The sequence below is a fragment of the Coregonus lavaretus genome (genome assembly GCF_964263955.1).
Source record: "Coregonus lavaretus genome assembly, chromosome: 7".
Taxonomy (NCBI): domain Eukaryota; kingdom Metazoa; phylum Chordata; class Actinopteri; order Salmoniformes; family Salmonidae; genus Coregonus; species Coregonus lavaretus.
The window spans coordinates 59,406,622-59,432,237 of record NC_139994.1 but is presented as its reverse complement, the minus strand read 5'-3'; the positions used below and the strand labels follow the sequence as shown (position 1 = coordinate 59,432,237).

General features: G+C 40.3%; 1 protein-coding gene across 1 annotated transcript; it reads left to right on the top strand.

Annotated features, from left to right (window-relative positions):
* The first annotated feature begins 5,910 nt into the window (after positions 1-5,910).
* Positions 5,911-23,583, top strand: LOC311132135 (CAAX prenyl protease 2-like). The gene is made up of 8 exons (XM_084165354.1): positions 5,911-6,166; positions 18,980-19,082; positions 19,732-19,815; positions 19,900-19,978; positions 20,205-20,372; positions 21,219-21,290; positions 21,427-21,489; positions 22,230-23,583. Exons 1-8 carry the CDS (start codon positions 5,997-5,999, stop codon positions 22,457-22,459), a joined length of 969 nt encoding a protein of 322 aa, XP_084021480.1. The 5' UTR covers positions 5,911-5,996; the 3' UTR covers positions 22,460-23,583.
* Positions 23,584-25,616: the final 2,033 nt, after the last annotated feature.

Here is a 25,616-nt window from a genome sequence, read left to right as displayed (position 1 = left end):
AGAGAGAGAGAGAGAGGTGTGTGTGTGTGTGTGTGTGTGTGTGTGCTGTGTGTGTGTGTGTGTGTGTGTGTGTGTGTGTCTTTGTTCCCTCTCTCCTTTCATCAAACTTCATGAGGGTTCCACCTAATCAGGTTAGGAAAACCACTCAATGTTCTACACTAGATAATAGAAGGAGACAAATCCTCATTTCCCATTCAGCTGACACACAGACTGTAGCAATAGAGGAGGCCTTGGAAAACAACAACAACATCCATTACCAGGTCCAACATCCATGCCATACTATAGCTTAGTCAAAGTTCTATCTCTATCTCCTTGGAAAGGGTCCCTCTTTCATTGATAACACCATTTATTTTCCTTCAAAGTTACATTACGGTGTCTTTGTCAGGTCTTTTTAGGTGATACATTTTTGGTTCAAAGTACCTTTTTACTTGTTTACACATCTGGATTCAGAGTTACAGCACGTTCCCTTCCTTTACTGAGACTAGTCTTTGTCAGGTTACACTGGGTTCATATCTCAAATGGTTCAAATGGGTTTGGTCTACACTTGGCCTAAGGTTCCCCTAAAGACTTAATAATATTTTGCCGGTAGGTAAAAGTTTTTAAAAAATCTCCTCTCTGTGTTATTGCCACCTCCACCTAGCTGCTTGACCCCTCTGGCTCTACAGGAAGACACAGGTGGGCTGCTCTGTTACCTCATCACCTCTCTACCGCTACCACACACACTCTCCTCAGCCATTCTGACTCACCCTCTCTCTCCCCCCTCCCTCCATCTCTCTCTCTGTCTCTCTTCCACCCTTTCTCTCTGTCTCTCTCTCTCTGTCTCTCTCTCTCTCCCTCTCTCTCTCTCTCTCTCTGTCTCTCTCTCTCTGTCTCTCTCTCTCTCCCTCTCTCTCTCTCTCTCTCTCTCTCTATTTCTCACTCCCTCACTTATCGTCACCCTTTCTCTATCCTTCTCTCCCTCCATCTCTCTCTCTCTCTCTCTCTCTCTCTCTCTCTCTCTCTCTCTCTCTCTCTCTCTCTCTCTCTCCCACGTGTCACAGCAGACAATCAGCTAGCGGCCTGTATGAGTAAGCATCAGTCATGCAGGATTAATCTGTGTGGTTGCAGACAGTAGACAATCGTCCATTTAATAAGGCATTTTATGTGGGATTCTGTTTTAGTGTGAGGAACTTACTCATTATGGTTGTCTGTATTTGCTCTTTGAAGTTCTAAACAGTATTAATGTAGTTGTAAACAGTATTAATGTAGTTGTAAAGAGCATTAATTAAGTTGTAAACAGTATTAATGTAGTTGTAAACTGCATTAATTAAGTTGTAAACAGTATTAATGTAGTTGTAAACCGCATTAATTAAGTTGTAAACAGTATTAATGTAGTTGTAAACCGCATTAATTAAGTTGTAAACAGTATTAGTGTAGTTGTACAGTATTAATTAAGTTGTAAACAGTATTTATGTAGTTGTAAACGGTATTAATAAAGTTGTAAACAGTATTAATGAAGTTGTAAACAGTATTAATGAAATTGTAAACAGTATTAATGTAGTTGTAAACAGTATTAATGACATTGTAAAACGTATGAATGTGGTTGTAAACAGCATTAATATAGTTCTAAATAGTATTAATGTAGTTGTAAACAGCATTAATGTAGTTCTAAACAGTATTAATTAAGTTGTAAACAGTATTAATGAAGTTGTAAACCGCATTAATTAAGTTGTAAACCGTATTAATTAAGTTGTAAACAGCATTAATGAAGTTGTAAACAGTATTAATGAAGTTGTAAACCGTATTAATTAAGTTGTAAACAGCATTAATGAAGTTGTAAACAGTATTAATGTAGTTGTAAACAGCTTTAATTAAGTTGTAAACAGTATTAATGAAGTTGTAAACAGCATTAATTAAGTTGTAAACAGTATTCATTAAGTTGTAAACAGTATTCATTAAGTTGTAAACAGTATTAATATAGTTGTAAACCGTATTACTGAAGTTGTAAACAGCATTAATTAAGTTGTAAACAGTATTAATGAAGTTGTAAACAGTATTCATTAAGTTGTAAACAGTATTAATGTAGTTGTAAACCGTATTACTGAAGTTGTAAACAGCATTACTGTAGTTGTAAACAGTATTCATTAAGTTGTAAACAGTATTCATTAAGTTGTAAACAGTATTAATGTAGTTGTAAACCGTATTAGTGAAGTTGTGTATTTACTCTATAGGAGGAAGAGGAGGAATAGGAGGAGGAAACAGTGGAGGAGGAGGAACAAAACAGACAGGTTCCCAGTAGGCTCTATTGAGGACACAACAGGAGAACAGCGGGGCCTCTTTAACAAGCACAGCAAGACCACAGAAAGACTACAGTACATCATGGGGAATAGGAGACTGGTTATGGTGCACACAAATTGAGAATGAGTGTGTCTCAAAACCTGTTGTTGAATCGTGAGTGTGTGTGTGTGTGTGTGTATGTGTGTGTGTGTGTGTGTGTGTGTGTGTGTGTGTGTGTGTGTGTGTGTGTGTGTGTGTGTGTGTGTGTGTGTGTGTGTGTGTTATACTGTGCACACAATACAGTATATGGCAAATCAACACTGATTTCTTAGACTGAGGCTTTAGTTTATTTCTAGATCTATTACATTTACAGATCGTACTACCTATACAGTTTATCGTAAGAACTTCACAATATGTTTGTGTGTGTGTTGGACAAGAGGTCCTAAAGGAACCAAACATGCTCAATAATTGTTCTTACATAATATTGACACACTTCCAGGTTCCACACTGTGTACTTGTACTCCAAAGTATGCGGGAGATGTGAGCCATCTTGGTCCCCATTATCATCACGCCTATCGGATTTTATTTTCTCATCAAGCAGGCCTCCCCAAATAACATAATTTGCCAAGCACCAATAATCAGAATAAATAAACTATGCACAGAGCCCTTTGGTTCTGCAATAAGGCTAAGCTAGACATATTTTTATATGTAATGTAAACCAACTAGGGTACACACTGATTTGAGCTAGGATAAAATGATCATGGCTGGTTCTGCTTTGTGCCTTCAGCGGGCAGATTGCAGAGGATTGCGTCTCCCTCTGTCACACTCACGACGGTCGCTATATCCAAGGAGACGCAGTTGTGTTAACAAGGCCTTGTCATTTGGCTTATAATAATCATAGCCGTAACAGTATGGAAAGATGACGTTTCCGTTGGATATACATATTGCAGCTTTAACAACCTTGCTTAATAGGCTTGCTGAACGTAGGCTTGCTGAAAGAACCATCACTGGAAATATATTTAAGCTATATGAAAACATGTTGTTATGTTATTATAACATAAAAAATGTTATTACATTTTATTATGGTGAGAAGTGATGATGTCTGTTTATTACAGTATCTTTAAACTTAATGAGGTTAGTGTCTATTTTAATAGCCTTTCCATTGTAATAATGTTTTATTTGTCCAACGTTTCTCCGCTCCATAGCACAGCAGTCTATCGGGCAGGGAAGTACACAAGGGAATCCACTGCACAGACAATAAATACTACAATGTAAGACATCACCACGCACGCAAGCACACACGCGCGGACAACAAAATAGGCTATCCCATCTCCTAGCATCGTGTCATGAATGTAACAAAATAAAAAATAAAACACACGACCGGCCAATTGTCACCCCACTTCAGCATCCAAACACACATTGATGGCAAGTATAATTGAACAGGTAGCCAAATTAATCAATACATACCCGCTGATGTTTTCCGAAGTAGGTCCGTTAGATTTTGTATTCCTTTTTGGATTGTATCAATCCCCGTGCGGCCTCAATATCGGGCGTCGTGCCGTTGTTAAAACACCACCTGGGAAGGTAAATTGGATGGAACAACCATTGGACCGGACAGTCGGCATTGCCTCTCCGTTGTCATCGGATACATTGGAGACTGCGAGATGCTCTTTCCTCCCGGAGACTAGTCTTGGTCCAGACACCCGGTTGTCACGCCCATCTCTCTCTAGCGCTGCTCTCCTTCGGAAAAAAAACTCAGGAGTCACACGGATCCACCATCGCCCACATTAATGCGTCTCTGCAGTTGGTCAGGATTCCGCGATTCTTGCGTAAGGCAGTCTTCAGATTCGCACAACGTGCTGGCTCCAGCTAGCTGCTGATCCCTGATACGTGTACAGTACAGTAGGTAGGCTTCAGACAGGTACAGTAGCATAGGCAGTGTGTACAGTCGTGGTCAAAAGTTTTGAGAATGACACAAGTATTGGGTCTTCACAAAGTTCGCTGCTTCAGTGTTATGAGATATTTTTGTCAGATGTTACAATGGTATACTGAAGTATAATTACAAGCATTGCCATAAGTGTCAAAGGCTTTTATTGACAATTACATGAAGTTTATGCAAAGAGTCAATAAAGCAGTGTTGACCCTTCTTTTTCAAGACCTCTGCAATCCGCCCTGGCATGCTGTCAATTAACTTCTGGGCCACATCCTGACTGATGGCAGCCCATTCTTGCATAATCAATGCTTGGAGTTTGTCAGAATTTGTGGGATTTTGTTTGTCCACCAGCCTCTTGAGGATCGACCACAAGTTCTCAATGGGATTAAGGTCTGGGGAGTTTCCTGGCCATGGACCCAAAATGTCGATGTTTTGTTCCTCGAGCCACTTAGTTATCACTTTTGCCTTATGGCAAGGTTCTCCATCATGCTGGAAAAGGCATCGGTCGTCACCAAACGGTTCTTGGATGGTTGGGAGAAGTTGCTCTCGGAGGATGTGTTGGTACCGTTCTTTATTCATGGCTGTGTTCTTAGGCAAAATTGTGAGTGAGCCCACTCCCTTGGATGAGAAGCAACCCCACACATGAATGGTCTCAGGATGCTTTACTGTTGGCATGACACAGGACTGATGATAGCGCTCACCTTGTCTTCTCCGGACAAGGTGTTTTTCGGATGCCCCAAACAATCGGAAAGGGGATTCATCAGAGAAAATGTACCTTTTGCAGAATATCAGTCTGTCCCTGATGTTTTTCCTGGAGAGAAGTGGCTTCTTTGCTGCCCTTCTTGACACCAGGCCTTCCTCCAAAAGTCTTCGCCTCACTGTGCGTGCAGATGCACTCACACCTGCCTGCTGCCATTCCTGAGCAAGCTCTGCACTGGTGGTGCCCCGATCCCGCAGCTGAATCAACTTTAGGAGACGGTCCTGGCACTTGCTGGACTTTCTTGGGCGCCCTGACGCCTTCTTCACAACAATTGAACCTCTCTCCTTGAAGTTCTTGAGGATCCGATAAATGGTTGATTTAGGTGCAATCGTACTAGCAGCAATATCCTTGCCTGTGAAGCCCTTTTTGTGCAAAGCAATGATGACGGCATGTGTTTCCTTGCAGGTAACCATGGTTAACAGAGGAAGAACAATGATTTCAAGCACCACCCTCATTTTAAAACGATATGATAAGTGGCTGTAAATTTGAAGAATGAGCAAGCTGTTGCCTTGCTGAGAAACATATGCTACCTCTCCCAAAGGAAAAACAAAGTTCATTTAGTGCTACTTAAGGGTAAATGGGTAAATTATATTAATAATAACAATAATAATAATAATAATAATAATAATAATAATAATAATAATATATTACAAATATTAAAGTAGAATAAAATTAAGAACATTTGCATGTAGGGTTATGATTTGCGTTAGCCTAATAAAACGTGAATAAATTATATATATGGGCAAATACTCTAATATAAACATTGCCTAATGTTTTTTTTGTTCATTGGCTGTTATTACGCTGTTATTATACAGTCCTTATAATAGGTCCACTGACATTCGAAGGTGTCACACGAAGGCGTGCGTCTGACGCCACATGATGACGTTGAATTACAGCGCCCAGGATATGTTATGTGAGCGAGCAAGAACTGACATTTTTCTCAGCTCGTGTTTATGAATATTCTCATGAATTAAGGTGGTCAAGGAATTATCACACCACGACATAATATCTTTGTTCAAACACAACCATTGACTCTGTACCCTCGCCATGGTAGAGGATGACGATTTAACGCCAAATTTGATGTCAAACCAAATGTGGAGCAGCAATGGCGAGTTTGTGCCTCCTGACGGAATATGCTGTGTGTCTGTTCTGTCATGTTTGCTGCTTGCCTGCTCCTACGTTGGGAGCTTATACGTGTGGAGAAGTGATTTGCCAAGGTAAGACTCGTATTTCTTTGCTTTCTTGATTCGTAGAAGATGCTGTAGACATACGGAAGCGGTAGCTAGCTAGCTTGTCGGCGCTTGCTAGCTACCTAGCATGGCTTTCGTGCAGGGCAATTCAATGGTAACGGAATTACGCTGAGGCTCCGATTTTTCACTTAAATGTATGCCAAAACAAAAACATTGATTTCAAAGTTGAACAAGCCATACAACTCTATGCACAATGACTACTCTGAACAATTTACAGAGTAATTTCAACAAAAAAGACCAAGGGCCAGCAGATGGCAATATTGAGTCGTTTCCATATAATTAGGAATTAGAATACTTTGTTAGGATCTCTATGGTCTTTGCATTTTACAGTCCAAAGGGAATGCATGTGTCCGGCAATACACTCGTATCCCCAGTGGACCGGTTCGTGCATAAAACATTATCCATTCAGCCTCCAAAGACGTCGATTTCCTCCTTAACTCTATTTAATGGCAAATAAGTTTGGCTGCATAACCGATTGGCAAACCTACAGCAAATTGAGAAATCATGTGACTAAACAGAACAAAAAGAAGAAGAAACTATACTATGAAACAAGATAAATGATATAAAGAATGATAGTAAAAAGCTTTGGAGCACCTTAAATAACATTTTGGGCATAATGGCAAACTCAGCTTCATCATTCATTGAATCAGATGGCTCATTCATCACAAAACCCACTGATATTGCCAACTACTTTAATTATTTGTATAATTGACAAGATTAGCACATTTAGGCATGACATGCCAGCAACAAACGCCAAACCTACACATCCAAGTATAACTGACCAAATTATGAAAGGCCGTAAAGTGAGTGTGGAAGAGGTGAAAAAAAGATTGTTGTCTATCAACAATGACAAGCCACCTGAATCTGACAACTGGGATGGAAAATTACTGAGGATGATAGAGGACTATATTGCCACTACTATTTGCCACATCTTCAATCTAAGCTTATAAAAAAGTGTGTGCCCTCAGGCCTGGAGGGAAGCAAAAGTCATTCCTCTACCCAAGCATAGTAAAGCACCCTTTACTGGCTCAAATAGCCAACCAATCAGCCTGTTACCAACCCTTAGTAAACTTTTGGAAAAAATTGTGTTTGACCAGATACAATGCTATTTTACAGTAAATTAATTTACAATAGACTTTCAGCACATTTATAGGGAAGGGCATTCAACATGCACGGCACTTACACAAATGACTGATGATTGGCAGAGATAAATTGATAATAAAACGATTGTGGGAGCTGTTTTGTTAGACTTCAGTGTGGCTTTTGACATTATCGATCATAGTATGCTGCTGGAAAAACTTACATGTTGGCTTTACACCCCCTACTATATTGTGAATTGAGAGGTACCTGTCTAACAGAACACAGAGGGTGTTCTTTAATGGTAGCCTCTCCAACATAATCCAGGTAGAATCAGGCATTCCCCAGGGCAGCAGCTATTTTTTTTTATTTCACCTTTATTTAACCAGGTAAGCCAGTTGAGAACAAGTTCTCATTTACAACTGCGACCTGGCCAAGATAAAGCATAGTAGTGCGATTAAAAACAACAACACAGAGTTACATATGGGGTAAAAAACATAAAGTCAAAAAATACAACAGAAAATATATATACAGTGTGTGCAAATGTAGCAAGTTATGGAGGTAAACAAGGGGCGGGGCACGCGTAAACAAGATGGCGTATTGAATAGAAATCGGTACAAAACACCTCAAGATAAAAACATAATATTCAAAATCAGTAAGTTAGACTAAATATTAGCATTTCATATATTCGCAGTTAATATAATTCAATCTGGATAATAACAGAAATAAGATCATAAGGCTAGAGAAATATATCGACAAATATTACTACAACAAGCAACACCCAAACATGACTGAAGACAAGCGTGGAGAGCCGATCCCCAAAAGGAAACGCGATTCATCGACAGATACAGATGATATATGCTTTTCACCACTGGGTATGGTAAGTGTGGAAAGCGACCTGTTGAAGTCGATAAATGACAAATTGGGCATATTAGAATTGGTCAGTAAAGACGTAAAAGAGTTGAAAGCGAGTCTTCAAATGAGTGACGAAAAAGCTTTGGTAATGGAGAAAGAAACCAAAGAAATAAAAGTGACAGTCTCTAAAATGGAAACGGACGTTAGGGAATTAAAAAAGGAGAACAATCTTCTGAGAGAAGCCTTACTAGACATCCAAACTAGATCGATGAGGGAAAATCTAGTACTTACGGGTATTCAGGAAAAGGAGGGAGAAATAACAGAGAATATTATGAAGGACTTCCTGCATACAGCGCTACAAATCCCACTCGAGGCTGTCGATAAAATCCAACTCGAACGTGTACATCGTTTCGGAAAAAGAGGACAGAAATATGAGCGCCCAATCGTTGCCAAATTTGCTTTTTTTAAGGACAAAGCTATGGTGAAAAGCCTGGGAAAAAGACTTACTGGCACGAAAATAGGCATGAATGATCAGTTCCCGAAGGAGATTGTAGAAAGGCGCAAAGTTCTGTATCCAATCTTCAAGGAAAACAGATTAAAAGGGAAACGTGTTGCACTAGTGGTGGATAAATTATATATTGACAACCAAATGTTCAGAGACACAAAGACTACTCCATGGCTATTCTAAAAGTTGTAATAGAGGAGTCAAATATTGGAGCACCTGATACTAGCAATGATAGGGATTGTAATATTAAATAACATTTATAGTAAGTATAGTATTTTATAAATGGATAAAACGATATAACAAGCAGAATAATACATCTTTATATACAAATAATTAGAACATGGATTTTTTTGGCGGGAGGTTGTTGTTTTGGCGGGTGGTTGTTGTGGTTGGTCCTGTGTTCTCTCTGGCGTCCTTTCCCCCTTGCAGCAGATGTGGATGCGGGTGCGTTTGCACGCTCGGCCCATTTCTTCCGCAGTCAACCATGTGGTGTGCATTTTTGTGTTTGAAAAGGTGCGGCGTTAAGTGAGTGAGAGGGGAAATGGTTGCATATCCCAGAGCCGACCGGGGGTCTATGAACAGGGGTAGTGAGAGAGAGAGCTTTCAATTTTGTGTAGATGAGGGATATACAGTTTTAAATATAGTATACATCTAATCTAATTATTCATTGTCGTATCATGATGGAAAGATCCCTAACCCTATAACCTGGACACCCACCTGAGCGACCCATACACCAAAGAGAAGTTCCCATCTATTTTATGGACCTGCTGTGAATATGCAGCCTAAACAGAGAAATAAATGCGGTCAGAGACCTACTTGAGCAGCACCGCCCCCTCAAGATTCTGAGCCTGCCTGGCAGGGTTGGTCCTACAAAGCCAGAGCCCCCTGATGGGAGAGCATAATATACAAGGAAATTCTCAAAGCTGCTAATGAGAACCTTGACGACCTTTTACCTAGCCGGTGGGGATTCCGGTGGGGTACGCCCACCCAGGTAGTGGCAGTGCTGGCAACACTGGCTGCAGTAACCCATGGGGAGGGGGTCACACTCGGACAATCAGAGAGGGGGTTTATCATTGTGGCCCAGGTGGCACAAAATAATCAAAGGTCTGACCGCATGGAGATGCTTGGGAAAATGGTTACAACAGGGGATCAGAGTGTTTGTGTCTCAGGTGAAGAGGGTGGATCTGATCTCCATCACCTAGGACTTGACATAGATTAAGTAGATTAATCAAATCTCACATTGTTATCAATTTCTGCTCAATCTGCATGCTTTCTCAATCAGCTTTAACTGTATGTGCACTCGTAGATCAAGTTATTTCTCGAGTTGGGCTCTGGGATATAACAGCCGTTGAGTATCGGATTTTATGGTGGATTGTGGGGGAGGGGGGTTGAGTGTGTTGGAGTATGTGAGTATGTGCGTGTGTGCTTGTCTGGCATCTGTTGTGGGGGGGGGGGGGGGGGATGTTGGGGGGGGGGGTATGGGATGGACCGCGGGAATTATTTGCTAGGATAATAATTGCTTGTCAATGAATTAAATGTAATACAATGGCAATCCTGGTTATATGTTAGAATCCTATGCGTGAACTGCCGACATTATTACGCATATTAATTGATAATGATGGAAAATAGGATATGCATAATTAAAAAAAAAAAAATAGTTATATAGATATATATATATAGAGGTGAAAGCATTGGAAATGCTTTTGGCGGTTAACCTGCTTCTGTTTTGTGGGTGGCACTGTGTGCTGTTTTCGATGGATGGGTCCTGGCCTCTCGGGGCCTTAGGGATACGGAGGGACGTGGGTGGGATGCTGATCACTGGGATGACGGCTCAACTTGGGATGGGGAGGGGCTTTAGCGGGGGAATTAGTGGAGAACAATTGAAGGGTTACTCCGTAGCAATGCAAATATCACGGTACAGCTATATGGACACTCAATCATTACGCTATTTTTTATTGGTAAATTTACAAACATATATAATGATAAATAGACTTGAAACTTGTATCTCATTATGGTGTATGGTGAAATAAGTATAGCCAGTTATAATTGTAATGGCTTAGCTGATAATAACAAAAGAAGAACAATATTTACATGGCTCAAAGAGAAGGAATATAATATCTATTGTATACAGGAAACTCATTCAACAATTCGAGATGAAGTAGCGTGGAAAAAAGAATGGGGGGGGGAAATATACTTCTCCCATGGGCAAAGAAATTCAAAAGGGGTGATGATATTAATTAATAGTAATTTCGATCCGAATGTGCAAATTGTCCAAATAGATACGCAAGGTAGATGGATTATTTTAAATATGGTATTGGACCATAAACAGATATGGCTCATTAACCTTTACGGACCAAATAATGATGATCCACAATTCTTTGACAATATATATAATAAATTATCAAGCCTGCAAGCAACTCAAGACAATATTATTATGGTGGGGGATTATAATACTGTTTTAAATAGCTCAATGGACCGAAAAGGAAATCACACCACAAACAATCACCCACATGCTCTTAAGGAAATTGTGAATGTCATGGATACATTAGAACTAGTAGATATATGGAGGCTTAAATATGCTGATCTAGTGAGATATACATGGCGGAGACTGAATCAAGCTAGTCGTCTTGACTTCTTTCTTATCTCATTCTCGTTGGCACCAAAAGTAAAAAAAGTGTTGATAGGGGACAGAATGCGGTCGGACCATCATATAATAGGCATATACATTACTCTGACTGAATTTCCACGTGGGCGAGGATATTGGAAATTTAATCAAAGCCTATTAGATGATAATTTATTTATAATTAGAACAAAGGAATTTATAACTGACTTTTTCCAACATAACATAGGTACAGCGAATCCCCTTATTGTATGGGACACCTTTAAATGTGCCTTTAGAGGCCATGCAATTCAGTACTCATCTCGAAAACAAAAGCAATTTAGGTCAAAAGAGTTTATACTAAGAAAGGAAATAGAAAGTCTAACAGAACAGATAGATGGCAATAAAAACTGTAACATAGAGGCTCAGAATAAATTAGAGGAAAAACAAAAAGAAATGGAAAAACTTATTCAAGAAAGATCAAGTGTAATATATTATAAAAATAAAGCAAACTGGATGGAATATGGGGAAAAATGCACAAAATTCTTTTTTAATCTTCAACATAGGAATGCTACCAAAAAGAACTTAATGAAACTGGTTACAATTGACGGAGTCACCTATAATTCACCTAATGATATTTTGAAGGAAGAAACAAAGTATTTTAAGCATATGTTTTCTTTTCAGTCGCCTCCATCTCCTCTAACTGAAGCTAATTGTAGAGATTTTTTTTCTATTGATAATGTCAAATTAACAGCCACACAGAAAGACTCATGTGAAGGTGAAATTACAGAGGAGGAACTTCTGGATGCAATTAAAGACTTTAAGTCTGGGAAAACTCCAGGGTTGGATGGCATACCAATCGAGGTATACCAAACCTTTTTTGATATACTAAGAGGACCGTTATTAGCATGTTTTAACCACTCCTATGTAAATGGTAGATTATCTGACACTCAAGAAGAAGGTCTGATCTCATTATTACTGAAACAGGATACAAGTGGAAAATATAAAGATCCAGTCCATTTACAAAATTGGAGGCCACTTACACTTCAGTGTTGTGATGCAAAAATCCTAGCAAAATGTATAGCGCATAGAATTAAAAAGGTATTGTCGGATATTATTCATTCTAATCAGACAGGTTTTTTACATGGAAGATACATTGGAGATAATATAAGGCAAGTATTGGAAACAATAGAACACTATGGAAAATATGGGAAACCAGGCCTGCTATTCATAGCAGACTTCGAAAAGGCATTTGATAAAGTTCGACTGGAATTTATATATAAATGCCTGGAGCATTTCAATTTTGGAGAATCTCTTATAAAATGGGTCAAAATCATGTATAGTAACCCTAGGTGTAAAATAGTAAATAATGGCTATTTCTCAGAAAGTTTTAAACTGTCAAGAGGAGTGAAACAAGGTTGTCCACTATCGGCATATCTATTTATTGTGGCCATTGAGATGTTAGCTATTAAAATCAGATCCAATAATAATATCAGAGGATTAGAAATACAGGGCTTAAAAACAAAGGTGTCATTGTACGCAGATGATTCATGTTTTCTTTTAGATCCACAACTAGAATCCCTCCACAGCCTCATAGAGGATCTAGATACATTTTCTAACCTCTCTGGATTAAAACCAAATTATGACAAATGTACTATATTACGTATTGGATCACTAAAAAATACAATTTTTACATTACCATGTAGTTTACCAATAAAATGGTCTGATGGTGATGTAGATATACTCGGAATACATATCCCAAAGGAAATAAATGATCTCACTTCAATAAATTTTAATAGAAAGTTAGCAAAAATAGATAAGATCTTACTACCATGGAAAGGAAAATACCTGTCAATTTGTGGAAAAATCACCCTGATTAACTCTTTAGTATTATCCCAGTTTACCTATTTGCTTATGGTCTTGCCTACGCCTAGCAAACAGTTTTTTAAATTATATGAGAAAAAAATATTCAATTTTATTTGGAACGGCAAGCCAGACAAAATTAAAAGAGCATATTTATATAATGAATATGAATTCGGAGGACAGAAATTATTAAATATTAAAGCATTAGACCTATCACTAAAATCTTCAGTCATCCAAAAGTTATACTTAAATCCGAACTGGTTCTCAAGCAAATTAGTAAGATTGTCTCACCCACTGTTCAAGAAAGGCCTTTTTCCCTTTATTCAGATTACAACCTCTCACTTTCAGTTATTTGAAAAGGAAATAATCTCCCAAATGTCACTATTTCTAAAACAAGCCATAGAAAGTTGGTTGCAATTTCAATTTAATCCTCCAGAAACGACAGAACAAATAATGCAACAAATATTGTGGTTAAATTCAAATATACTAATTGACAAAAAACCTTTATTTTTTGACAGAATGTTTAAAAAAGGTATAATCTTCGTAAATGATATCATCGGTAGGACTGGTGGAGTTATGTCGCACATGCAGCTAACAAAAACATATGGAAATGTCTGCTCTACCCAAAATTACAACCAAATAATTGCAGCCTTACCGCAAAAGTGGAAGAGGAAAGTTGAAGGGGGAGAAAGTAAGGAACTTGTCTGTTGGCCTTGCATTAAAGAACATAATTGGTTAAGGAAAACTGTGATAAATAAAAAAGTATATCAGTTTCACTTAAGGACCAAAGGATTGACAGCCGTCCCATATAGATTGCAAAATAGTTGGGAAGAGATCTTTGACGTACCGATCCCATGGCATAGTGTTTATGAACTGACACGCAAAACGACACCGGATTCAAAAATTAGAATCTTTCAATTTAAATTATTATATAAAATTCTTGCTACCAATAGAATGTTATTTATATGGGGGATACAATCTTCCCAGCTCTGCAGATTTTGCTGTGAAGAGATAGAATCATTAGATCATTTGTTTTGGTTCTGTCCATTTGTAGCTTGTTTTTGGACACAGGTCCAGGAATGGCTAAAGGATTGCAATATTTACCTGGAACTAACCTTGCAGATAGCATTACTGGGTGATCTGAAAAGTCATAGTCAATCAATCAATAATATAATAATACTTTTAGCAAAAATGTTTATTTTTAATTCACAATCTGTAGAAGCAATGAGAATAGAAAGGTTCAGAACTTTTGTAAAACATCACAGTACGGTTGAAATATATATGGCAAATAGAAATCCTATATGGATGGTGTTAAGAGATAGATGGGAGGTATTGAATAGAGTTGAAGGATGGGACTAATAACAAATAACAACAAATAATAACAAAGATAGCTAATAATGTAAGCATACTGTGTCCATAATAAGTATATAGGTTGTATGTTGGGAGCTTTTGGGAAAGAGCACAGTTAGAAAGATATGGCATTTAGAAGCAAACCGGATGGACATCATGAAAATGATCGGAGAGGTTGAGAGTAGAAGAAGTTCAGGAGCAAAAAAATAAATAATATATATATATATATATATATATATATATATATATATATATATATATATATATATATATATATATATATATATAGATATAGAATTATTGTAAAATTAACTCTGTCCATAAGGTGTAGATAGTAAGTATAGACCGGAAGTAGAGGCCTGGGCGTTGTTGTTCACTAATTTACTCCAAGTAGGGAAAGGATGGTGGGGTTGAAAAGTAATAAAGGGGAATATATATATAAAAAATATAAATAAACATGGGGGATTGGAAGTGATGCAGACAATTACATTGATAGAAGATGCAATCTATCTGCAATATTAAGCTGATCCATCCCCCCCAAAAAAAAAAAAAAAAAAAAAAAAAAGTTATGGAGGTAAGGCAATAAATATGCTATAGTGCAAAATACTTACAATTAGTATTAACACTGGAATGCTAGATGTGCAAGAGATTATGTGCAAATAGAGATACTGGGGTGCAAAAGAGCAAAATAAATAACAATATAGGGATGAGGTAGTTGGGTGGGCTAATTTCAGATGGGCTGTGTACAGGTGCAGTGATCAGTAAGGTGCTCTGACAACTGATGCTTAAAGTTAGTGAGGGAGATGAGAGTCTCCAGCTTCAGAGATTTTTGCAATTCGTTCCAGTCATTGGCAGCAGAGAACTGGAAGGAATGGCGGCCAAATGAGGTGTTGGCTTTGGGAATGACCAGTGAGATATACCTGCTGGAGCGCAGACTACGGGTGGGTGCTGCTATGGTGACCAATGAGCTAAGATAAGGCGGGGATTTGCCTAGCAGTGATTTATAGATGGCCTGGAGCCAGTGGGTTTGACGACGAACATGTAGTGAGGACCAGCCAACAAGAGCGTACAGGTCACAGTGGTGGGTAGTGTATGGGGCTTTGGAGACAAAACGGATGGCACTGTGATAGACTACATCCAATTTGCTGAGTAGAGTGTTGGAGGCTATTTTGTAAATGACATCGCCGAAGTCAAGGATCGGTAGGATAGTCAGTTTTACGAGGGCATGTTTGGCAGCATGAGTGAAGGAGGCTTTGTTGCGAAATAGGAAGCCGATTCTAGATTTAACTTTGGATTGGAGATTCTTAATGTGAGTCTGGAAGGAGAGTTTACAGTCTAACCAGACACCTAGGTATTTGTAGTTGTCCACATACTCTAGGTCAGACCCGTCGAGAGTGGTGATTCTAGTCGGGTGGGCGGGTGCCAGCAGCGTTCGATTGAAGAGCATGCATTTAGTTTTACTAGTGTTTAAGAGCAGTTGGAGGCTACGGAAGGAGTGTTGTATGGCATTGAAGCTCGTTTGGAGGTTTGTTAACACAGTGTCCAATGAAGGGCCAGATGCATTACTAACGACATGCCACTGGCTCATAGTAAATCCTGTGTGTCTATGTATGCAGATGACTCAACACTATACACGCCAGCTACTACGGTGAGTGAAATCACTGCAACATTTACAAAGAGCTGCAGTCAGTTTCAGAATAGGTGACAAGGAATAAGTTAGTCCTAAATATTTCAAAAACTAAAAGCGTTTTATTTGGGACAAATCATTCACTAAACCCTAAACCTCAACTAAATCTTGTAATAGTGGTTAAGAGCGTTGTGCCTGTAACTGAAAGGTCGCTGGTTCTAATCCCCGAGCCGACTAGGTGAAAAATCTGTCGATGTGCCCTTGAGCAAGGCACTTAACCCTAATTGCTCATGTAAGTCGCTCTGGATAAGAGCGTCTACTAAATGACAAAAGAAATATATAAAAAAAAAGTAATTGAGCAAATTGAGGAGACTAAACTGCTTGGAGTAACCCTGGATTGTAAACTGTTATTAATGCAACAGTAGCTAAGATCAACAAGGCAGGTCTTACAGGCCCTAGTTTTGTCGCACCTGGACTACTGCCCAGTTGTGTGGTCAGGTGCCACAAAGAGGGACTTGGGAAAATTACAACTGGCCCAGAACAGGGCAGCACGGCTGGCCCTTAAATGTACACAGTAGAGCTAACATTAATAATATGCATGTCAATCTCTCATGGCTCAAAGTAGAGGAGAGATTGACTTCGTCACTACTTGTTTTTGTAAGAAGTATTGACATGTTGAATGCACCGAGCTGTCTGTTTTAAACTACTTGCACACAGCTCGGACACCCATGCATATGCCACAAGACATGCCACCAGAGGTCTCTTCACAGTCCCCAAGTCAAGAACAGACTATGGGAGGCGCACAGTACCAAATAGAGCCATGGCTACATGGAACTCTATTCCACATCAGGTAACCCACGCAAGCAGTAAAATCTGATTTTTAAAAAACAGATAATGAAAACACACCTAATGGAACAGCGAGGACTGTGAAGGGTCACACACACAGGTACAAACACACACATACAAACACAGATAACATACACACTATACACACATGTACACCTGGATTGTGTGTGGTAGTAGAGTAGTGGCCGGAGGGAACACACTTATTGGATTGTGAAATCTGTTGTAAAATGTATTTTAATGTTTAAAAGTTGTAATATAATGTGTATTACTGCCTTAATTTTTGCTGGACCCCAGAAAGAGTAGCTGCTGCCTTGGCAGGAACTCATGGGGATCCATAATAAATACAAATACAAATAGTGAGAAGGCGAAGAAAACTGGGAAAATAAGCGTACTTTCTTTAAGAACCACCATTTTCCACCACCATGCTAGAATAGCTAATGCTAGTCTCAGATGTTACCTATCGCGTTCAGCCAATCAGGTTGCAGCAGCCTTTTATTTTGAAACTATCAGACTAGGGGTGGAGGCCTATTCGTAATGGAAAACGGTTAAGAACCAAACAGAGCCAACGGAACGGAACGGGGAGGGACCTACCTGAATTTGTCCAATAGAAACTCTCTTTTGAGTGAACAGTGGTGTAAAGTACTTAAGTAAACATATTTTAAAGTACTACTTAAGTCGTATTTGGGGGGGTATCTGTACTTTACTTTACTATTAATATTTTTGACAACTTTTTAATTTTACTCCACAACATTCCTAAAGAAAATATGTACTTTTTACTCCCATACATTTTCCCTGACACCCAAAAGTACTAGTTACATTTAGAATGCTCAGGCAGGCCAGCAATATGGTCCAATTCACGCACGTATTAATATAGAGCGTTGTCATCCATACTGCATCTGATCTGGTGAACTCACTAAACACAAATAATGCGTTTGTAAATTATGTCTGAGTGTTGGAGTGTGCCCGTCTGTCCGTAAATTAAAAAAACAAGAAAATTGTGCCATCTGGTTTGCTTAATATAAGGAATTTAATGTACAGCATTTACGTTTACTCTATACTTTTACTCAAGTATGACAATTGAGTACTTTTTCCACCACTGTACTTAAGTACATTTAAAACCAGATACTTTTAGACTTTTACTCAAGTAGTATTTTACTGGGTGACTTTCACTTTTACTTGAGTCATTTTCTATTAAAGATTAACTGAAAGGCTAAAACAAACCATTATATCATGTTCTCATATGTATTTAAAGGTAGAATATGCAGAAATCACTCCACCACTTCCTGGTTGCTAAAATTCTAATAGTTCGCCTAATTTCAGTTTTTGACAAAACAAGCAAGTATAGTGTAGAGAATCATTGTACCTTCTAAACCGCTGTGAAATATATTTTCCTTAACCAAAAATATAGTATTTTCAGTTGTTTGAAGCTGGTCTACAAAACCGAAAGTAAAAGATTAGAAACTTTAGAACGGGAAGCATAGAAATGGCGCACATAGGACCGATCTACCGCTTCTTAGACTTGCTTTCAATGAGAATGACAGTGTCGCATACATTCCCTTTGGACAGTAAGATGAAATTACTCAATATCGCCATCTGCCGGCTTTTGGGCTAGTGCAGATGCAAAGTTTGGTAACAGAATTACTGTAACATCTCCCTCAGTTTTACTCTGTTACCAAACTTTGTATCTGCACAGTTTTTCCTGTAAATGTGTTTTAATAAAATGTTCAGTGTAAATTGTTGAAAGTAGTTGTGCATAGAGTTGTGCATAGAGTTCTATGGTTTGTTAAACTTTGAAATCAATGGTTTGTGTTTGGTATACATTTTAAAGTGAAAAATCTGAGTGTCAGTGTAATTCTGTTACCATGGAATTTCCCTGCAGCAGTCTGCCAGCCTTTTCATTATTTGCTGGTAAATTAGCAAGCAAACAAAACCAGAGGGCTTATTTATTTAGTTTCCTGTTTAACTGCAGTGTTCTTGCTCCTTAAGGGGCTGGTGTGTTTACAAAATGTAATGTTGACACGTGCCTCTCCTGTGTGTGCATCACGTGCCTGCCCCCAGGGACCACCCGGCCGTTATCAAGAGGCGCTTCACCAGTGTCCTGATCGTATCTGCCTTGTCGCCTGTCTTCGTGTGGACATGGAAGGTGTACACTGGTGTGATGGTGAGTCTCTACGCCGCGCTGTCTCAGCTACCGGCTGACTGCTATCAGATGACTAAAGCTCATGGTTGGAAATGACAGCTGAGCCTGTGTTGATGGTTCCAAGTGCTTTGGAATAGCAGTCTGCTGTAGTTTTGTATGGGGAAAGAATGGGTTATTGTAGCTTAGTGCGTCACATTTCCCCACTCTATTAGAAAAGGAAAAGCAGCTTACTCCAATACAGAACAACTACACATCGTAGCCAGCTTTCCAAGCAACCTCTTGCCCTATAATGGATTTGATACATTGCAACCCAGTATCTGGGCACAGATGCATGAAACAAGCAGTTCCTTTGAGGCTGGGGCACAGGATGCCAGCTGATTACAGCCTATTTCCTGGTCTGTTCATTGTTAGGGAGTGTTATGCCGTGATGTGGTCCTATGTAGCTCAGCTGGTAGAGCACGGCGCTTGTAACGCCAGGGTAGTGGGTTCGATCCCTGGGACCACCCATACACAAAAAATAAATAATGTATGTACGCATGACTGTAAGTCGCTTTGGATAAAAGCGTCTGCTAAATGGCATATTATTATTATTATTATTATTTATGCTACGTTATATACATGAAAACATTCCATGGATTCCATCACTATGTCTCCTCTTGTTCCCCTATAGCCCGGCCCCTCGTTGCTGGCTCTGATGGGCATTCGCTTCGAGGGCCTCATCCCAGCCATCATACTGCCTCAGCTGCTCACCATGGTAACAGACACAACAGACTGTTGTTGATATACATTTGGTGTTGTCTGACCTACAGTAGTTAACCTCTGACCTTTGCTCTGGTAGGTGTTGTTTCTTGGCCCTCTCATCCAGCTGGCTATGGACTGCCCCTGGGGCTTCATGGATGGGATACGAGTGGCCCTTGGTGAGATACTGTCTGGAGATGATTATTCCCCCAATATGGTTATTACTGTGTTATCCTGGAGATGATTCACCAGGATAACAAACCTCCCATTGACATCAATGCATGATTGATGAGTTAAGTGTACCAATTTTAAAAATAGGATTCAGCTCTAAGTGTTAAAATTTTTCTAGATGTGTACAGTATCTCTCTCACAGACACATTATGGCATACTCTCTCCCCCCCACAGACCCATGGTTCTGGACTCTGTGCCTCAGGGACATGCGCTGGCTGAGGAACCAGGTGGTGGCTCCTCTGACTGAAGAGCTGGTATTCAGGGCCTGTATGCTGCCCATGCTGGTGCCCTGCGCCAGCCCCTCTACTGCCATGTTCACCTGTCCCCTCTTCTTCGGAGTAGGTAAATCCCATCAACATACAGCACCGGTGGATCGTCTAGGTCTGGTTTGCATTTAGAAAAATCTGCTTGCCCCAACTGAATTGAAAAAATAATTTATTGGATTTAGCAGCATTTCATTCCATTAAATTAGAGCAACCCCTTTAAAGTCCGTTATGTCAGTTAATGTGTGTGTCTGTTATGTCAGTTAATGTGTGTGCATGTCAATCCAAACACCGTCCGTCATTTTGACCTACATAAATATTGATGCCAAAGCTGTGCTGCACACCTGTGGTGCTACAGCTGCAGCCAACACATCGTTTTGTGTGTTTTGACTCTTGACTAATCATTTTCATGCAATTGGAGCCCCTGGCACATCAACGGAGAGCGAGAGAGAGAAGCACTTTTCTCTGGTAGTTTTTGGGGCTTTGACCCCAACAAAATTATAGCAAAACTCATTTAGGTGCTTTGAGCATCTGGAAAAGCGCTACATAAATCCAATATATTATTATAATTTTTAATATTACAGAAAGGCAGTAGGCGTAAACCTCTGTTATAAACCTGATATGCTTTTAATAATATAGACAAGATGATTTTCAGTCAGAACAACTGTCCTCATTACACAGCTGCAGCTGGAAAGCGAAATGGTTTCGTCTGTCACAAAAATGTCTTCAAGCGAGTTTTGGCTAGATTAATTTGTTGAAATAATGAACCCATAGCTCTCACCAGTACCGCAAAAATTCTGCATGTGAATGTGGTAAACAAAATGTAAATGGCGAATACATTTTGGATGATGCTGGATTATTTTTCAACCCTGTCCGTGATGTCGATTTCTTTTGTCTGGAACCTCTAAAGATGTTGTCTTCACAGCTCACTTTCATCATGTGATCGAACTGCTGCGATTCAGACAGGGCACTGTGTCTGGGATCTTTCTCGCTGCAGGTAAGGACCAAATGATAAACTGCAGCTTTTCTATTTTGTCTCCCATGTGGTAGATGGATACAGTAGCCTAGCTATGTCTTCTTCTTCCACTGACTGTTAAATAGGCTGTATATGATTATTAATGGTTGTGTTGCAGTGTTCCAGTTCTCCTACACCGCTGTCTTTGGAGCTTACACTGCCTTCATATTTATCAGAACAGGTGGGTACTAGCTAGTTCTGTCTGGGTCTCTGGGTACTAGCTAGGTCTGTCTGGGTCTCTGGGTACTAGCTAGGTCTGTCTGGGTCTCTGGGTACTAGCTAGGTCTGGCTGGGTCTCTGGGTACTAGCTAGTTCTGTCTGGGTCTCTGGGTACTAGCTAGGTCTGTCTGGGTCTCTTGGTACTAGCTAGGTCTGTCTGAGTCTCTGGGTACTAGCTAGGTCTGGCTGGGTCTCTGGGTACTAGCTAGGTCTGGCTGGGTCTCTGGGTACTAGCTAGGTCTGGCTGGGTCTCTGGGTACTAGCTAGGTCTGGCTGGGTCTCTGGGTACTAGATAGGTCTGGCTGGGTCTCTGGGTACTAGCTAGTTCTGGCTGGGTCTCTGGGTACTAGCTAGGTCTGTCTGGGTCTCTGGGTACTAGCTAGGTCTGGCTGGGTCTCTGGGTACTAGCTAGGTCTGGCTGGGTCTCTGGGTATTAGCTAGGTCTGGCTGGGTCTCTGGGTACTAGCTAGGTCAGGCTGGGTCTCTGGGTACTAGCTAGGTCTGGCTGGGTCTCTTTCTTTGTGGTCATATTAGTTGTTGTAAAGTTGTGTGTGTGCAACCATTTTGTCACCTTGAATATTTATATCTACCTAATATTGGTTAATATTTATATCTACCTAATATTGGTTAATATTTATATCTACCTAATATTGATTAATATTTACTGAATATTTATATCTACTATTTTCTCTCTGTTCTCAGGTCATCTGGTGGGGCCGGTGCTGTGCCACTCGTTCTGTAATCACATGGGCTTCCCTGCCCTGAGCACGGCCCTGGAGCACCCCCACCGCCTTACCATCCTCTCCTGCTACCTGCTGGGGGTCCTCCTCTTCCTCCTCCTCCTCTTCCCCCTCACAGACCCCCTCTACTACGGCCTGCCCACCCCCGTCTGCACCCTGGCCTCCGTCCCCAGCTCCCTATGCATCTCCTGATCCCACGCCCACCCACCACACACCCCTCTGTATGAGATGGACCGGTCTGCTGATACTACCAACCGTCACCAACCAAAAGGAGGAGCGGTCCAAGTGGTCCTAGCACTAGGGGTGTTTTAGCTCTTCGGTCATGCCCGCTTGGATGGGCTCTCTCTGGGGGGAGGTGGGAAGGGTTAAGGCTGTGTCAGGTATGGACACTCAGTATTATGGGCTGTATGTTGCTAGGGGCAACAGGGTAACTTAGACAGCCATTCCCTATGTTCAGGTTATGTTGGCTCTCAGTCAGTCAGTTAGCCAGTCAGTCAATATGTGGTCTGTAGTGTAGACTCAACAAAGGAACAGTATCTGGCCAAGACGTGAGGCGCTGTAGTAGTAAGACATTCTGGTGGTGAATAACGTCAGTGTTTTCATCGGTCCTAGATGCTGAATAAGAGTTATTTATATACACGTCTGCATGTTTCTATACTGTAGTGTTTTATTGGTGGGGGATGGTTGGGTTCAGTTGTTACGGTTGTACTGTTTGGACTGTAGTTTTCATGACCTCTTCTATGATAGTTTAGCCACAATTCTTTTAGCCTTCCTCTCAGGCTTTTAAGACACCAGACAATTGGTGTTTGGCGAGATCACAAAGGCTACAGTCTTTACCCAGCCCTGAATTCAATCATTCACTCTAGTTGACGCTCATTCCAAGCATCCATTCCAAGTCATGCCGATAGAAGCCTATAATCACCAAGCTAACATGATCATTCTAAGGGCCAGGAGTTTTTCCCTGACTATGTGAACCTGGCCAAGAAACTCTCTGGGTCCTGGTTATAGGGTTGGTATAACTAGGACCAAGTCTTACCTGATCAGGAAAAACTCTGGGCCCCTACCCTTCGCTGCACACAGTTTTACCTTTTATAAGGGTTATCCATGTTCATGGCTCTTTGTTCTTGATCTGCCTTTTTATTTGATCGATTGAAGGGGGAAGTACCTTAAGGTGGGGTGAGATGACGGACATTTTCCCCTTAAGGGACTTGAACCCTTGTAAGACTCAGGTGTACTGTAGTCGTATGTATGTAGGTTTGAATGCTATCTAACCACTACTTTGTATGCTGCTACATGTTGCAATATGGATGTCAGACAAGATGACACGTCTACATTCTTCTACAGACATACTCACACACACCAAGCTACAGGATTCAGATGCCTTGACTTCTTCCACATTTTGTTACGTTAAAGCCTTATTCTATTTTCCCCTCATCAATCTACACCCAATACCCCATAATGACAAAGCGAAAACAGGTTTTTATAATTTTTTGCAAATTTATTACAAATAAAAAACATAAATACCTTTATTTACGTAAGTATTCAGACCCTTTGCTATGAGACTCAAAATTTAGCTCAGGTGCATCCTGTTTCCATTGATCATCCTTGAGATGTTTCAACAACTTGATTGGAGTCCACCTGTGGTAAATTCAATTGATTGGACATGATTTGGAAAGGCACACACCTGTCTATATAAGGTCCCACAGTTGACAGTGCATGTCAGAGCAAAAACCAAGCCATGAGGTCGAAGGAGTTGTCCGTAGAGCTCCGAGACAGGATTGTGTCGAGGGACAGATCTGGGGAAGGGTACCAAAAAATTCCTGCAGCATTGATGGTCCTGAAGAACACAGTGGCCTCTATCATTCTTAAATGGAAGTTTGCCAAAAGGCACCTAAAGGACTCTCTCAGACCATGAGAAACAAGATTCTCTGGTCTGATGAAACCAAGATTGAACTCTTTGGCCTGAACCAAGCGTCACGTCTGGAGGAAACCTGGCACCATCCCTAGGGTGAGGCATGGTGGTGGCAGCATCATGCTGTGGGGATGTTTTCAGCAGCAGGGACTGGAAGACTAGTCAGGATTGAGGGAAAGATTAACGGAGCAAAGTACCGAGAGATCCTTGATGAAAATCTGCTCCAGAGCTCTCAGGACCGCAGACTGGGGTGAAGGTTCACCTTCCAACAGCACAACGACCCTAAGCACACAGCCAAGACAACACAGGAGTGGTTTCGGGACAAGTCTCTGAATGTCCTTGAGTGGCCCAGCCAGAGCCCGGACTAGAACCTGATCAAACATCTCTGGAGAGACCTGAAAATAGCAGTGCTGCGACATTCCCCATCCAACCTGACAGAACTTGAGAGGATCTGCAGAGAAGAATGGGAGAAACTCCCCAAATACAGGTGTGCCAAGCTTGTAGCTTCATACCCAAGAAGACTTGAGGCTGTAATCGCTGCCAAAGGTGCTTCAACAAAGTACTGAGTAAAAGGGTCTGAATACTTTTGTAAATATTTTTTTGCAAAAATGTTTTACCTGTTTTTGCTTTGTCATTATGGGGTATTGTGTTTAGATTGATGAGGGGAAAAACAAACAATTTAATCCATTTTAGAATAAGGCTTTAATGTAAGAATGTGGAAAAACTAGAGGGGTCTGAATAATTTGCACTGTATTACCTCAAAAGAAGGTCATGTACAGACACAGACAGTGTTACATCACGATGTTTACTCACTCAGTCACCGCAACTGATACTTTGCATTGTTTGTGAAAAGACATGTTATTTATTTGACAAGGCTGTGACCATTGTTGTCTGTTGCACTATATAGACAGGGTGTAGTTTAGATTTATTTATTTTTTTAACAGGGAATTGTAATGGATTTCTTCCTTTTTATGAACCTGGTGTAATACTACATAACAGTTGCACCTGAGTAGAAGTGTGGTGTGGTTCATAAACCAGCAAATTGAATCACACTGAATGTATTGAAACGGGGGGATGTCGAGGCAGATGAAGTCACTTGGTCGGCCTATAGAAAGACTTCACTGTGTAAATTGGAACAATATTTTTGGAGAGTCCCCAGCAGGAGACGCTAACGTTCACTGACAAAGATAGATCTGATCTGTGACGCTTTCTACCACAGCAGGGAGGGGTGTACTTTATAAGCTATGAAGGAGTTACATTATGGTTCTTCAGCAATAACTTAGTTGATGGAAATTGACCAAAATCAGGGAATTATCTGAAATGGGTGCGTATATGAACTGAAAAAACTAAAAAGCCCATTCTTGATGCTTAGAGGTGAAAGGTTAAATACCGTGGTGCTTGGAGATTTCAGAATAATGATCAGCCAGTATTTTGAAT

What these genes read in the sequence shown, in the direction of transcription:
- LOC311132135 (XM_084165354.1), top strand. Translation starts at nt 5,997, where the DNA reads ATGGTAGAGGATGACGATTTAACGCCAAATTTGATGTCAAACCAAATG. An exon ending in TGGGATACGAGTGGCCCTTG is followed by an intron (nt 19,979 to 20,204) that starts GTGAGATACTGT and finishes TCCCCCCCACAG; the next exon opens with ACCCATGGTTCTGGACTCTG. An exon ending in TGGGATCTTTCTCGCTGCAG is followed by an intron (nt 21,291 to 21,426) that starts GTAAGGACCAAA and finishes GTTGTGTTGCAG; the next exon opens with TGTTCCAGTTCTCCTACACC.